The 14,551-nt window shown below is 38.5% G+C and overlaps 2 protein-coding genes across 3 annotated transcripts; one reads left to right on the forward strand and one right to left on the reverse strand.

Annotated features, from left to right (window-relative positions):
* The first annotated feature begins 4,995 nt into the window (after positions 1–4,995).
* Positions 4,996–10,345, forward strand: LOC128358053 (long-chain fatty acid transport protein 2-like). 2 transcript variants are annotated; one of them, XM_053318486.1, is made up of 10 exons: positions 4,996–5,552; positions 6,350–6,559; positions 6,679–6,837; positions 7,087–7,211; positions 8,091–8,285; positions 8,462–8,552; positions 8,644–8,842; positions 9,184–9,281; positions 9,653–9,783; positions 9,898–10,345. In XM_053318486.1, the coding sequence occupies exons 1-10, from the start codon at positions 5,072–5,074 to the stop codon at positions 10,069–10,071; spliced, it is 1,863 nt and encodes a 620-aa protein (XP_053174461.1). In that variant the 5' UTR covers positions 4,996–5,071; the 3' UTR covers positions 10,072–10,345. The 2 variants fall into 2 exon arrangements, with proteins under 2 accessions (XP_053174461.1, XP_053174462.1); XM_053318487.1 differs by lacking the exons at positions 9,653–9,783; positions 9,898–10,345 and adding an exon at positions 9,604–9,623 and having other exon boundaries at positions 9,184–9,360.
* A 1,020-nt stretch (positions 10,346–11,365) lies between these two features.
* hdc (histidine decarboxylase) lies at positions 11,366–14,258 on the reverse strand. The gene is made up of 11 exons (XM_053339913.1): positions 14,231–14,258; positions 13,943–14,115; positions 13,689–13,802; positions 13,461–13,583; positions 13,207–13,344; positions 12,980–13,123; positions 12,415–12,481; positions 12,140–12,302; positions 11,918–12,008; positions 11,728–11,826; positions 11,366–11,644 (listed from the first exon to the last, which is right to left on the reverse strand). The coding sequence occupies exons 1-11, from the start codon at positions 14,256–14,258 to the stop codon at positions 11,504–11,506; spliced, it is 1,281 nt and encodes a 426-aa protein (XP_053195888.1). The 3' UTR covers positions 11,366–11,503.
* Between the last annotated feature and the right edge of the window lie 293 nt (positions 14,259–14,551).

The following is a 14,551-nucleotide window of genomic DNA, read 5'->3' on the forward strand; positions in this document are numbered from 1 at the left end:
TGTAAGTACCCATGCTGGGGGCTGGATTCAGCCTAGAAGAGGAAGGGGGAGTTTAATCATGTAAATAATGTATTTACAAGCAAGCATGACCACTTTCCATCATGAGGACGGCCACTTTTACTTCATTCAGTCTGATAAAGGTGTTGAGGAGTGTTGGTCCTGGTGAGACATGTGAAAGACATGCAGCATTAATCAGCAGGTAGTATGGTATTGTAAGAGGTCATTTTGAGTAGTATTGAAAGTATTGAAAACAGGAAGCCAATCTTGGCAACCTTCAGACATGATAATAGTGTTAGTGTAATGAGACTATTGTGATGGTGTTCATGGAGAAAAACTTAATGCTATTTTATAGATCCTTTAACTTTATACTAATTACAAATTATGATAAAAACAGGGAAGAGTTAAGTTGATTTAGTAACACAGTTCTTGTACTGTATAGTTTTATGTGCCAAAAGATAGCTGTGATGTTACTGATATATCTTAGGAAATTTCTTTTAAAGAGTTATGTCATTTGGTATAATATGCTATTCTATGTATGCTAATGTGTAGTCTGACACAAAACTACAGACTGAAAACAAAATAATTTTCTGTCCAAGAATTTTTGGCAAATCAGCAGCCCGCATGAGTTTGTACTTCTACCAACTGAATCAACATAACACTTTTGTTCACATTTTCTTATAATTTGTCAAAAAAAAAAAAAGTCCTCAAAAATGAAAGGACCTGTAAAACAAAGCATTACTGAATTCTTTTTCTGTTCTTTTGGTGTTAATGTACTAAAGAGAATATTATGCCTTCAGTCAAGTTTGGTGCAGTATATAATGGTAAGAAAATATGTAGAGCAGGGGCCAAACTTTCTTAAATCTATCTGCCAATATCTGTAAATATGAAGGATGTTGCTAAAAATTAAAGTGATTCTTACTGTAAAACAAAAACTACTTTTCATGTGTTTTTCTGCTGTGCCTATAAAAATACAAAATAAATACATTTCAGATGAGACAGACACCACAAGGTGGTGACAAATACACACACTTCCCAGAGTCAGTGTTTGTCATGCAGTTTGGAATAAAGTACAAACACTAGAAATAGGTGTCCACATACTCTTTGCTTTTGTGATTATTACGTATAGACATTGGACAGCTCCACAGAACTTTAATGGTTTTAAAAATTGAAGTTGCGTATTTCTCTTAGAGAACAAAGTCCTCATAAACCGCTGCAGGTATATATAATACTGTCCAGATCCATCTTTTCCAGTCACATAATGCACATTTTAACTCAATTTGAACAACACAAACAACAACACTGTGAGTAACTGTCCTCTCTATTTAAACCTTTCCAATGCACTATAGTGATGTAATTGTTGTGTGTGCCTCAACCACCCTGATGGAGGAAAAGGAATAGGTTTGATTCAGTTTGCTGTTTTGAAAGCATAACAATGTTTGAAAAGTAGCCGGAGGCAGTGTAGACTTATAAATTCTGACCTATTTCTCACTACTCCTCCATTAACTCATAATTAATTGATAAATATTATTTATAACCCAAATATTTGCCTGGTGTAAAAAAAATCAATGAAACCAACTTTTAACATAACTATTCCTCTTAAAAATATTTCTTTTTGTATATCTTACTTACTTCCAGGAGAGATTCACAAGAAGTTAATATTTGATTTGGTGAAAGATGAGGTGAACTGTTGCCCATTTGAACTACTACTAATCAAAAGAGTGGTTTTAGGTTGTAGGTTTCATTAAAGTTTCTCAAATCATAATCTTCTGTCTGTCACAGTTTGTCATTGACAGTTGGCAGAAAGGAAACACACTGATGACAAATCTGTTGCAATGGGTGTACACTAGGTCTATGTTTTGCAAAGTCAGCTAAATTTATTATGCACATGTAATCTTTTGACCTTTGTTTACAGTAAGTGAGTTGATGCCAGCTTCCATGTAATTTTGGACAGAACAATGTTGATAATTAAGTGTGCCTGACTTGAGTGTGCCAGACAAAGTTTCATGTTCCAGAAAAGTGGAGCATAAAAACCAAAAGCTGCCTCTTGACTCTAGGGACAGAAATCCTATCCCAGACAATTTGAGAGGTCTGGATGGTTCATAACTTAACAAAATCAGAAATGTATGTTGACTCCTTTTGGTGGCAAAAAAATCGTATTACTCCATTTAGAAACATGTTAGAGTGATGATACTGCACATGTTTAGACATACCCTCCCTCACCAGGGAGACACAAGACTCTGCATTTATTGAAAGTGTACAACTTAATTTTTCATGAGCTATATTTTTGCTGATCGTTTTTATGGATCAATCAACATTTATTATTCAATTTGAATCATTGTTTTGTTGACTTCTAAGTGACGTGTAAAGGTCAATCTGTCTACCTAGTTAGCACATGATGTTCAGTCATGGCTGAGTTTGAGATGTTGCAACTGTCCCTAAAAAAGATAAAACATCAATACAAATATTGTGGGTCATTGTGGGTGTATGGCACTTCACCCAAATACACCAAAACAATTGTGCAAAATTCATTGTGATGTACACAATCATTGTAATTAATGATGTAATAATAAAATCATTTCATTATATCGTGTTAACACAAACCTATTGTAAAGGTCCATACGCAAATAGTAAGCCATTACTATTTGTCATACAGTGAATAGATAATCTAGAGTATTTAAAAAAGGGCAGGACTTATAGCATTGGTTAAAATCAGTTTTTAAGACTTTAACACTGAAAAATTAAGAGATTGAATTGTATCTGCAGCATCTGCACAGTGACTCAAGGTAACCCTAAATAACTAAATAAACAAATAATACTATATTGTTATTGAATAAATAAATAATACTATAGTATTATTGTGAAACAATAATTATTTTCAGAATACTATGCTCATTGAGACAAAAATCAAATGTTGTGAAATTTAATGTATTTTACATTATAACATGTTGCAACTGTCTCAGGTTCACATCACTTGCAACATCTGACTCAGACCTGCCAACACTCCACATAATTTGCATGGTACTCAACCTTTATTATGAATAATCATCATAAATGTGGATCCATAAGTTTTATATGTTTGGCTGACGTTACCCAAGTTGCCAGATTGTCTATGAAAGGTCCTTCATGTTCTAATGTGTTTGACCGCCTGCAGTGAGGAGGGGCCGGTTTGTCTCAGCCAGTGGCTAAACTTACAAGAATTTACCAAATTCTAAGAAACAGTCAGGCTACATACAGACAGCTATTGTGTTGTTAGCTTACCCAGCATGCTGTGGTTGTGTAAAATATACCTGCAGTGGGACATTGCAGGCAAAGCAGTTGAAAACATTGCTTTTCTACGTTTATGATTGCTGAACAGCTACTTTAATACTTATACTTACTTAGTACTTATTGGCTTGTTATTCGCAACAGTTTTATTGAATTTATAGTAACAAAGTCAAGTCAAAATGTTATCTTTCACTTCACCCCCCCCCCCCCCCCCCCCCAAAACCTAAATATTGGCAAGTATGATCTCCAGTGTTGGGGGTAACACGTTAGAATACTTGGATTACTTTTTTGATGTAACGATTTAAGTACTCTGTTGTTCAGTTACATTTTCAAAAATGTAATCCATTATTGTTTAACCAACTATTCCTATACCTTTTTGCCACAAGAAAAGTTACTACTTTTTTGGCAGGCATGCAGGCACCTGGCTACTGTATGTGCTACGGTTATATCACTGCGCGCGTGCACAGCAGCTGGGCAAGTGAAAATATACGCATTATTTTGAATTTGTGGGAGGAAATATAGGCAAGAGCATTACAGTAACATGCAAGTTGTGCCTTGTGTCAAGAGCCATGTGTTTGAAAAGCCTGTATGCAGTTTTATAACTTGTATGTGGGCATATGTTTGAGAAGCCTAGCCACTTTAGTACAATAAAGAGCTGTAAATGGGACATTGTGTCTGTTATTCCTGCTATTAGTGTAAATATTTACAGATATGGACCAGACTTGGCTGTGTGATGATGGTAATTATATTTAAACAAGGTCGTGACTAGTGATGAAACAATACGGCCTATGGACCGCGGTTTATCGGTTTTGCAATTCATTTTGCATTGATGCTTTACAGGCCACTGTGTGTGTGTGTGTGTGTGTGTGTGCCTGTCCAGGCAGGTGAAAAGCCCTCCCTGCGAGTTCATGTCCAATCACTGTTGTGCCTCCACTCACTACTCCATACGTAGCTCTAGTGAGACATGAAGAAGAAATAACAATGGCAGAATTTTTTGAGGAAAGGTTGTGCGAGTTGGTTAGAAACTTTAAACATATCGTTTTTGTCTTTTATGCAAGAGGTACATGATCAATATCTTCTACACAGTGGCCATGTTTGCTTTTGAGTTTGTTGTTGTCATAAACTGTTGACTCTGGACGTATTGTTAGCATCCATGCCAACGTAAAGGACGCGGAAGTATGTGAGCAGTGACATGTAACATCGTTTGGAAAAGAAAAGACGGATACATTTTCGTACGTATGAGCCTTTATAAAAACATGTCTGCAGCAGGAAATGCTGTAAAGGCTTAAACAAGTATCACCTGTCTTTGTCATAAAGGTGATACTCTTCACTTGGCAGCAGCTGGAGAACTTCTTTCCATCCAGGAACACGTCCTATTGTTACCCCACCTGTGCAGAAAGTCGTTCAAAGTTCAAGAGGCGGGAAATGAACAGGTCTGTACCATAGGTCTGTACACAGCACGGGCGTAATGCCAGACTGTTGTGCTGGTGAAGCCTACTGTATTTTAGACTGGACCGTTTACATTGTGCAGCTTTTATACACTCCTGCTCTGTTGGTTGAGCATGCTGGATAGGGAGATTTTTTGCAGTTATTGCCTTTGTGATGTTAAAAGTTGCAAAGTCAACTAGTTTTTCAGTTTGTTTGTTTTAACTTTTCATAAATCTTTTTTTCCCCCCTAGTAAAAGATGGCCCACCCACTTTTATGTTGGTCCAACCTCTGCCTCACCACTGATTACGCTGTCGTGGTTTGTTAGGGCTGTCAGAAGTTAGTCGTTTGTTGCACACTGGATCCTTTCTCTTGATAATTATGATTGCATATATTTTATATACCACTCTTGCAGGTTTGGCAGTTTTGCCGTTATTCCTTTACTTAAGAAACCCTTACATTATGAACGATATAAACTACGCCATTACAGCTCTTCGCATCGCCATGAAATTAAGCAAATACAAGAAACACAAACCATTTTACAGTATTTTGGATTGTTTTCTGGACAAAGTGGCGAAGCTGCCGAACAAGAAGTTTCTGGTTTTCGAGGAGAGCTCATTCACGTTCAGCCAAGCAGATAAAGAGAGCAACAAAGTAGCCACAGCCTTAAGGACGCATGCCCACTTGAAGGAAGGAGACACAGTGGCAGTCTTTCTGGAAAACGAGCCTATGTTTGTGTGGATCTGGCTCGGACTGGCCAAACTTGGATGCACAGCTGCCCTGCTCAACTACAACATCAGGTCCAAATCTCTGCTGCACTGCTTCTCCTGCTGTGAAGCCAAGGTCCTGATCGCAGGTGCAGGTAAGGTGGAGGAGCATGGAAACGTCGTTGTCCTCCATGTGATTATGAGGGATTTTCATAATTGCTTTGATCGATTATATATTGGTGTCATTTTCTAGACATTCTTCTAAAATAAGAGATTCACTCCAGGTAGGCTATAGTTTATATTTCTAACTGTAAGAACTGAGTAGAGTTATTTTGAGGTTTTTGTTTTTGTTTTGGTCTTATTATCTATTATGTTTATATTTCAATATGTCATAAAATATAATTGCAAGTAACTATTATTTTTCTTATCAATTCATCTGCCATTTTTTTCTGTCACTTTCTTTTATTGCAAAGTCTGTTCTTAGTGGATTACACCTGTTGCATAGAGGCACCTGAATGGGCCTCCAAAACTAGTTGTAATGTCATAAAATGATCTCGTCCATCTAGTTTTAAGCTCAAATTTAAGAACCTTTCCTACCTTCAGCAGATAAGGGTGAAAACAGTCTTTTAGTGCCAAACGCTGCACATACATCATTCTACACAGAGACACTCAGATGCCAGTTCATTTCATATGTGCGCTACATAGAGACAATTTAAATAGTCTTCTTCTTTAATTTAATAAGTTACTTGTGATGTTAAATGTATATCCTTGTGTAAATGTTGGTACAGGTATATTGAGAGCTACTGGGAGCTAGAGTCAAATTCCTTTATGTGGCAAAACTTGGCAACTAAAGTATTCTAACATTGATTTAGCTACAATTGTTTCCCTGTTTTTATTGTGCTATATTAACGTCCTTGAAGCCCTCATCAGCTCTCTTTTGGCTGTCTTTCAGACTTGCGAGGTGCGGTAGAGGAGGTGTTGCCCACCTTGAAGCAGCAGGGCGCCCGTGTGTTCATCCTCAGTGAGGACTGTGATTTGGAGGGTGTCGAAAACCTCTCTGACAAGATTCAGCAGGCTTCGGACCAACCTGTGTCGCCTAACCTGAGGGCCAACATTACCATTAAGAGCCCCGCTCTGTACATCTACACCTCAGGAACCACAGGTAATCTGACTGTTTTGTATGACCTTCACCTTAGGCTGCACTCTTCTTTTTAGTGCACAGGCCTTGTGCAACAGAAGTGCTGTATGACAATAAAACATGATTTAATGGTTATCACGTAGGACTTCCTAAAGCAGCTGTAATTAACCACGAGAGAATATGGATGGCGTCTTTTCTTCAGTCTATTGCTGGCGTACGTTCAGACGATGTCGTCTTCGTGTACCTGCCTCTTTACCACAGTGCTGGCTTTCTGATGGGTCTTTGTGGAGCCATAGAAAAAGGTAATACATGGATATTTCACACATATACTTCATAGTATATGGTACAAAAGCATCATAAAACTACAAAACACAACTTCCAGCTGCACTGAGTTCATTGGAGGTTAAACCAACAGATATATGACCTCTAATAGCAGGCAGTTTGGCTGTGATTTTTTCTGTTTGTATTTCAAAGTTCATGAGTTTATTACCGTTCTTGAACTCTCAGTAAGAGATTATGAGTTGCTGATTTCTGTGCCTCCTTATTTCTAGGCATCACTGTCGTTTTAAAACGGAAATTCTCTGCCTCTCAATTCTGGAATGACTGTAGAAAGTACAATGTGACGGTCATTCAGTACATAGGAGAGATTATGCGCTACCTCTGCAACACACCAAAGGTAAACCTCAGAATGAAGGCACATATGGTTAAAGTTAATACTGTTTAAGATAGTATAACCAGATATATGCTGTTAAAGGATGGATTCATAAGTCTGTCAAGTCTGTCTCAAAATAATAGTCAGGTGCCCAAATGAACATTAACACACGATTTTCTTGCTTTAATCATTCCCCCTTTATACTGCACTTTCAATGTAAGTGATGGGGTACAAAATCCACTGTCCTTGTTTTGTGCAAAAATGTATTTAAAAGCTTGTTTGGTCAAGTCAATATCTTTCAGAGTAACTGTCTTTTTAGTGTTAAATTCCTTATTTTTGTTATAATCCTTCCATGGCAGCTGAATAGAAAACACTGTCAGTCAAGTCTCTGACAGGGAATTTACAACTAAAAAGAGTGTAACTGTGGAAGATATCCCCTCGTTTGACTAACTCAGACTGCTGGAGCTTCATATTATATACAGATAAACTTCTACACTTGGCTCAAAACAAGGACTGTTTGGATTAGATTAGATTAGATTAGATTAGATTTCTGTATTTGTACCCGCAGGTAAATTTGGCTTGCAGTGAGAGACATTCATACAAAACAATACAATAATATGTGGATTTCATCCCTATAACTCACATTGTAAGAGCATTTTTAGAAGGACTAATGTTCAATATAAACAGGAGTGGTTACAGCGAGCGGCAAGTTTCAGATTTTATATAGGCTCTTGACTATTGTTTTAAGACAAATGTTTGAAGACAGACTTGAAATATTGTGAATATATCTTTTAAGTATATTTATAGCTCAAATACTCACTGCAGTCAAATACACTGTGCACATAATGAGACGTTTATTATCCTTGTCACATCCAGCTTTCATCTTTCTTTGCTCCCATCTAGAGAGACAATGACAAGGATCATAAAGTCCGATTGGCTGTGGGGAATGGAATAAGATCAGATACCTGGGCTGATTTCCTGCAGCGGTTTGGGGACATTCACATCTGTGAATGCTATGGAGCAACAGAGGGAAATATTGGCTTTGTGAACTATGCTGGGAAAGTTGGAGCTATTGGCAGAGAGCATTTTCTCCACAAAGTAAGAGGCAATAAAAATGCTGTTCATTTGTCCGATACAGAGTATTAGTATTTGGTTGTACAGTAACATTTTTCACCAAGTCACCAGTTTTATCCAACTAAATGTTATGTTTTAGGGGTAATTGTTTTTTGTTTTTTTATCATTGTATTCAATTTTATTCTTGAACTGTTTTTCAGATGGCATGCCCTTACAAACTCATAAGGTACGACACAGAGAAAGAGGAGCCGGTCAAAGACTCTAGAGGATTTTGTATTGAAGTCCCCACAGGTGAGCCAAATATCCCCCCAAAAAACAAGGCTCTTGCATGACCTTCAGCTCTGTCTAATATATGTCAGCTCACCGTTGCTTTCAACCACAGGAGAGACTGGTTTGTTGGTGGCGAAGATTGGAGAGAAAACACCATTCAGCGGCTACGCCAGAAACAATCAGCAGACGGAGAAGAAGAAGCTGAGAGATGTGTTTGTGAAGGGAGACCTCTACTTTAACAGTGGCGACCTTCTGAGGATAGATGACGAGGGATTTGTCTTCTTTCAAGACCGCATTGGAGACACTTTCAGGTGAGGAGAGGTGCAAATAATGGAAAGAAGGAGCCCACATCTGGAACAGTTACTGATAACGATGCTTAAACTCTAAGTGTTGAATAAATTTAAGATGTAGGACAAAACTTTGTATTGGTAACATCATTTTTTCGAGATACCACAAGCACTCTTAATGTACTATACTTATTTCCAGTGTTTGATTCCTTTTAAATTAGTTAAGATTAAGAATATTCATTAATCCTTATTTCAGCATTTTCTGCAAATGGAATTCAAATAGGTTTACTCTGACTGTGTTGTTGTCTTAATTATAAAAAAATGACTTAAAAATAAATTGTGTTTTTTATTGCAATCAAATGCAGGTGGAAAGGAGAAAACGTGGCAACCACAGAGGTGGCTGATAATTTGCTCATGGTAGATTGTATTGAGGAGGCTAATGTCTATGGTGTGAAGGTGCCAGGTAATGATTACATTATTATCACCCATTTCAGAGCAATACAGGATATATTAATTTGATCAAAATTGTATAGCTTAGATAGGTCTTAGGTATTATGTTTTACAAGTTTTATATATTTTATTCACCTGAAGACCATGTCTGCTTGAGTCTGCTTTTATTTATTCTATTTTTTAAGGTTCAATAACTTTTACAACCCGTTACCAGCCTATTCATCATTAATCATTGTAACAACAAATCATGCAGTCCTGCAATAATCAAAGTTAAAAAATAGTCAGTTTCAATTTGACAACAGTGTACAAACAGGTATTCATTGATGTTGCAATAGTATGAAGCATGTAACATTTGCACTTTTTTCTATGACCTTGACTGATTAGGACATGAGGGGAGAATTGGAATGGCAGCACTGACGCTGAAAGAAAACATGGACTTTGACGGCAAAGCCACATATCAGTATGTCAAAAAATCCCTCCCCAGCTATGCAAGGCCACGCTTCATTCGCATACAGGTGAACTGATACCTAACAAATTATCACATACAGCCAAAATCATACATTTGCCTGAAAATGTCAGTTTATAAACGTTACGTTATATAACGTAAAATATGTATTTTTCTGTGGCAGGATGCGCTGGTATTGACTGGGACATTTAAGCAAATGAAGGTAAAGCTGTGTGAGGAGGGCTTCAACCCTGCCGTCATCAAGGACTCTTTGTTCTACCTGGAGGACAATAATGGCTACGTACCCATGACTCAGGAGATATTCAACTCCATCACGGATGGCAAAATCAGGCTGTGAATGACTTCAGTCTTTATTATTGTAAAAGCTATGAAACTCAGATTGCACATTTGATTTACAGGATTCCGAATGATGATAAATGACCCGCACACTGACCATTTATGTATGGCACATATCATGAGCTGTTTTATTGTGTACAGAAATATATCACAGAATAATTTTGTTTTAAATACTTTTTAATAAAAAGATCTTAAAAATATGATTGTAAATGAGCAAAGCAATCCCCAAATCATGTCATATTTGTTTATTTTACACAGTTAGTGATTTTCAATTTCCTGACTGTGCTAGAACAGCACGACCACATCTATGATAGGAGTAAACAGTTGATTATCAATAGCTGAACTATTGTGTATGTAAACTATTGTGCGTGGCTTTCATGATCATTATGAGAGCTGAGGTGCAGTGGCAGTTTCCAGTGGAGTAGGAGAGGGTGCTGTATTGGCTATGGGAGAGGAAGACATACAGTTCATTCTTATGCAGGTGGAGGACAAGTGTTTCTGAGCTGTCTGTGAAGCCTTCAGAGGGCAGCACAGCTGGTGCCGACCACACTGCACCCACGGGTTGCAGAAACTGGGCACGCTGTAGAACTTTGTCAGCTTTTTCAGCACCTGTTTACCCGGAAGATTTGAAGGCACCTCAGTAATCTTAAGCAATGGGCCAGACCCTGTTGTTGGAGGCGTAGAGAGGGCAACTGCAGAATCTTTAGAACAAGGCCTTGTTTCAAAGTCGCAGCCAGACAGGGGACCAATGCAAGTGTAAGGCTCGCTGCTGCAGCTCAGAGAGCGCATTACCCTCCGATTCCAACCCTTGTCAATCCACAGCTCCACTTGAGCCTTGTCCATCTTGGAGGTAGCATCCTCCGTCTCCTCAGACCTGGTGTCAGAGTTAGGGTTGTAGTTTTCTTCAGATCCTATTACCTCATCATCCTCTAGTTTTGACTGGACTGCATTATCGAGCAGCTGTATCTCAGCCACAAGATTTGAAGCCATTTTGGAGATAATTCCCCAGTCTCTAAGGATGTCATTGGCGGTGGTGTACTGTGAGGTCACCGTAAATCGGATGATGCGTTTGGTGTTAATTTCTGCAGGGATGAGGTACATGGTGCCAGATCGGGTAAGTCTTCTCAACAGCTCCTGGGTTGAAGCATTTCCTGCCTAGAATGATAAAACGCTCACTTTACATAACATATTCATAAATAAAACATTGCAGGGCCAAAAGTATAACAGATAATATAATAAAGCAACTTCTTATTGATCTATTCAAGGTTTCAGCTCATTCTGATCATCACCGATATTGCTTTCACCTTCACCTGTGCTTGATAAAACCAGTTTACACCGTTCATTGGTTCACCTTTGAACAAGGTGTGACTGGCAAGTTTATATATCTTAACAATCATTAGCCAGTGAAGAACATATTGCCTAACAAAGATGACTTAACACAGATTTTTGCACTTTACCAAAAAGATACATACTTTCAGACAGAAAACAACCAGGCCAAGGTTCCTCTCAGCAGGAACCTCAAAATTTGGATCACTCCTTATCTGAGACTCCAAGAGCTTTGCCATCTCAATACCCTGAAGACACACAAAATACACTGTTCATTTGCTAATATTTGATATTAAAATTATTTGCATGAAGATAAATAACTGCAGTTTACATGTCTGATATGAGCCTGGAGGTTTTTCAGTCCGAAGGAACGCATGACAAACCAAAGTTTGAGAGAACGGAAACGTCGGCTGAGAGGAATTTGCCAGTGCTGAAAAACAGAAAAAAGTGGTATTATCAGATATGATTGTTCACCCTGATAGTTGAATCTTTAATTTGAAGGAGATATGAAGGGATCGTACCATGAAATCGGTGGCTGCTTGTGAGTTTTCATGTCTCAGGTAAACAGGATCAACGTTAAACGTCTGTTGGAGCTTATATTTATCCCTTACCCTGAGGCAACACAATTAAACCATATTACCAACCAGCAAGCATCTTTTCACTGTGTGATTTTTTCACTTGAGACCCACTCTCATACATAATTCTAATTTCTGTAGAGGTGAGATGATACTGTTCTCACTCACCAAAAAGCAGTGCAATCAAAATGAACCATCATCCACTTGGAGGGGTTGAAGACAAAAGACTGTGCAAATTCAATGCCCTCCAGGGACCAGCGCAGCTCAGGACAGAAGTAGGCTGAGCCAGCATATGCAGCGTCCACATGGAGCCAGAGTCCCTCTTCTGCACCTGTAGAAACATTTAAATCAAGTATCTCCCACTACAGCCAAATAGGAAAATATATTAGACTTTTAGACTCAAAGTTACTGAAGACACTGTAGGAGTAAATATTGAGACGTACACACTGGTCCCAGTTCAGATAGCTTGTCAAAGGCACACACTCCAGTAGTTCCCAAAGTGGCACACAGCTGAACAGGAGAGGAACAAAATCAGATACAATTCAACACTTATGTATATATTTTAATTATTTAAAATAACACACACTTAACATTGCCACTGAGTTATTAGAAGTAGCACACTATAATTGTCTGTCTATTTGAATGTGTTATTCTACATTCTAGGCAGCTCTTTCATTTCAATGCATTATGAAAGTGAATATTTAGCTATTTGTCTGATAAAGTCTGTAGCATGAACAGTGGATGATGCAGGTTTGAGACTCTGCTGATGAACAAGTTAGGTTACTGGGGAAGCAAACATCCAGAGGGCAAACAATGAGCAAACACGAATACCATAAAAATAAAAAATGTGAATTTGGTAATATTTTCCTACTTGCATCTGCTTTACCACACAATAATACATCTTAAAATATACATGATGTGTTATTAATGGTAGAAAATATGCTAAATTAATTGGTATGGTAAACACCCTCCTATTTCCATGACACACACCTATTCTTCAGTACCTACCATAAAAGGGACCAGTCCCATCCTCCTGTCTTCTTGTATGGCTTGTTTCAAAGTGTTTCCTCTCAGAGACAAGTTCTCATCAGTGGGCAGAAATCTGATCTTCACCAGGGAGATCAGCCCTGCCTTCTCAACTGAGGAATGGGCCTATGAATGCAGTGGCACACCAACATCAGTTTTATTTCATCCAACTGATTGGAAGTTAAAGTACAAGAAGTAGTAACATTGACCTGATCAGAAGCGTAAGCCACCAGTCTTGAATTTAGGACAGAGTCGTCAATGTCGTGGTCGAGCTCAGCCCGCAGCTGCAGAATTTTGTCTTTCCTGGCTGCCAGCAGAGCCACCAGTGTACTCTCACTCACTGTGCTCTATCAGGAGAGTGGATATAGAGGTTAAAGATAGTGGGCTAATTATACTGTGTAAAGGGTTTTGTGCCTAAAAAAGCAAACAAACCATAACAGAAAACAGATCAGGTGAAGCAAACCTGAAGTATGCCTCCACCTCTGCTGTCAGAATGGTGATGCAGGAAGAAGGAGGGGAGCCCCAGGGCTTTACACAGCCAGTCCATCACATGAATTTCCAACTCTGTACAAGCAGGACTGGATGCCTTTACAAAAACATCAAAGACAGAATGTAATTTCTCAGGATAGTGTCACGTTGTTATTGTCAAATTTTTGGCTTTTTTAATTGAGGAGAAAAAAGTGTTGGTTACCCAGGTGAATCCAACACAGTTGATGGCATCAGCCAACATGTCCCCGAGCATAGAGGGCCATGAAGTCAGACTGGGGTAATAGGCGTGCATATGAGGACTCTGCCAGTGAACCAACTTGGGAAAAAAGGAGAAAACACTTTTCTGGCTACAACTTCCAAAATTTCATAATGATTTGAGTGAGCTGAGAAAGGAAGCAGAATTTCAATTAGAGTTTGAAATTGTTCATATGATGAAGGATGACAGTAGGAACTTACACCTGGCATGATGATTCTCTCGATGTCATTGAAGATATTCTCCCAGTCCTCTGGTTCTGCAGGCGCAGTGTCAGGGAGAAGGTCCTTCATGTAGCCTGGTTTCACATCAGGAATCACCCTTCTCTCCCTGATAGTGCTCAGGTACTGCGTGATGTAGTCCACCAACTCCTTACCTGATCAGTAAAAGACACTGTAACAACTGGAGTGATATTTCTAATAAAATATATCATTCATAATTATTTTACTTATTGTAAAATACTATTAACACAGAATGGAAAGCATGATTACCTCTACGATTGTATTCCTCAGCCTGCATTTTTTTTCAGATAGGAGGTCTTTGAGTTGATTTGCTGTGTGCAACAGGTGGCTGCAATGATGCTGTCTGTATTCAGTAGCAGAGACCACAGACGTATATAGACACTTCTGTGAAGTACACGCCTTAAAATGGTGACGCATTTCACCTACAAAACAAATATCATGCTATATTACCCTCCTCTAGTGGTAATGATGACCTATCAGTAAAATTATACTGTTTTAGCAGGAATGTAGCAATAGCAAATGTGATGCAAAATCATCAGTCCCTCTGCACCCATATCAATCATTTTCTAT

This window comes from Scomber japonicus, chromosome 1 (assembly GCF_027409825.1).
Source record: "Scomber japonicus isolate fScoJap1 chromosome 1, fScoJap1.pri, whole genome shotgun sequence".
NCBI classification, from domain to species: Eukaryota; Metazoa; Chordata; class Actinopteri; order Scombriformes; family Scombridae; genus Scomber; species Scomber japonicus.

Excerpts from the sequence above, each read along its gene's own strand:
- LOC128358053 (XM_053318486.1), top strand. The coding sequence starts at position 5,072 with ATGATTGCATATATTTTATATACCACTCTTGCAGGTTTGGCAGTTTTG. Across the intron at positions 6,838-7,086 it reads TTGTGGAGCCATAGAAAAAG|GCATCACTGTCGTTTTAAAA; the intron begins GTAATACATGGA and ends CCTTATTTCTAG. Across the intron at positions 8,553-8,643 it reads TTGTATTGAAGTCCCCACAG|GAGAGACTGGTTTGTTGGTG; the intron begins GTGAGCCAAATA and ends TTTCAACCACAG.
- hdc (XM_053339913.1), bottom strand. The coding sequence starts at position 14,258 with ATGCAGGCTGAGGAATACAATCGTAGAG. Across the intron at positions 14,116-14,230 it reads TGAGGAATACAATCGTAGAG|GTAAGGAGTTGGTGGACTAC; the intron begins GTAATCATGCTT and ends TTTACTGATCAG. Across the intron at positions 13,803-13,942 it reads AGAGAATCATCATGCCAGGT|TTGGTTCACTGGCAGAGTCC; the intron begins GTAAGTTCCTAC and ends TTTTTTCCCAAG.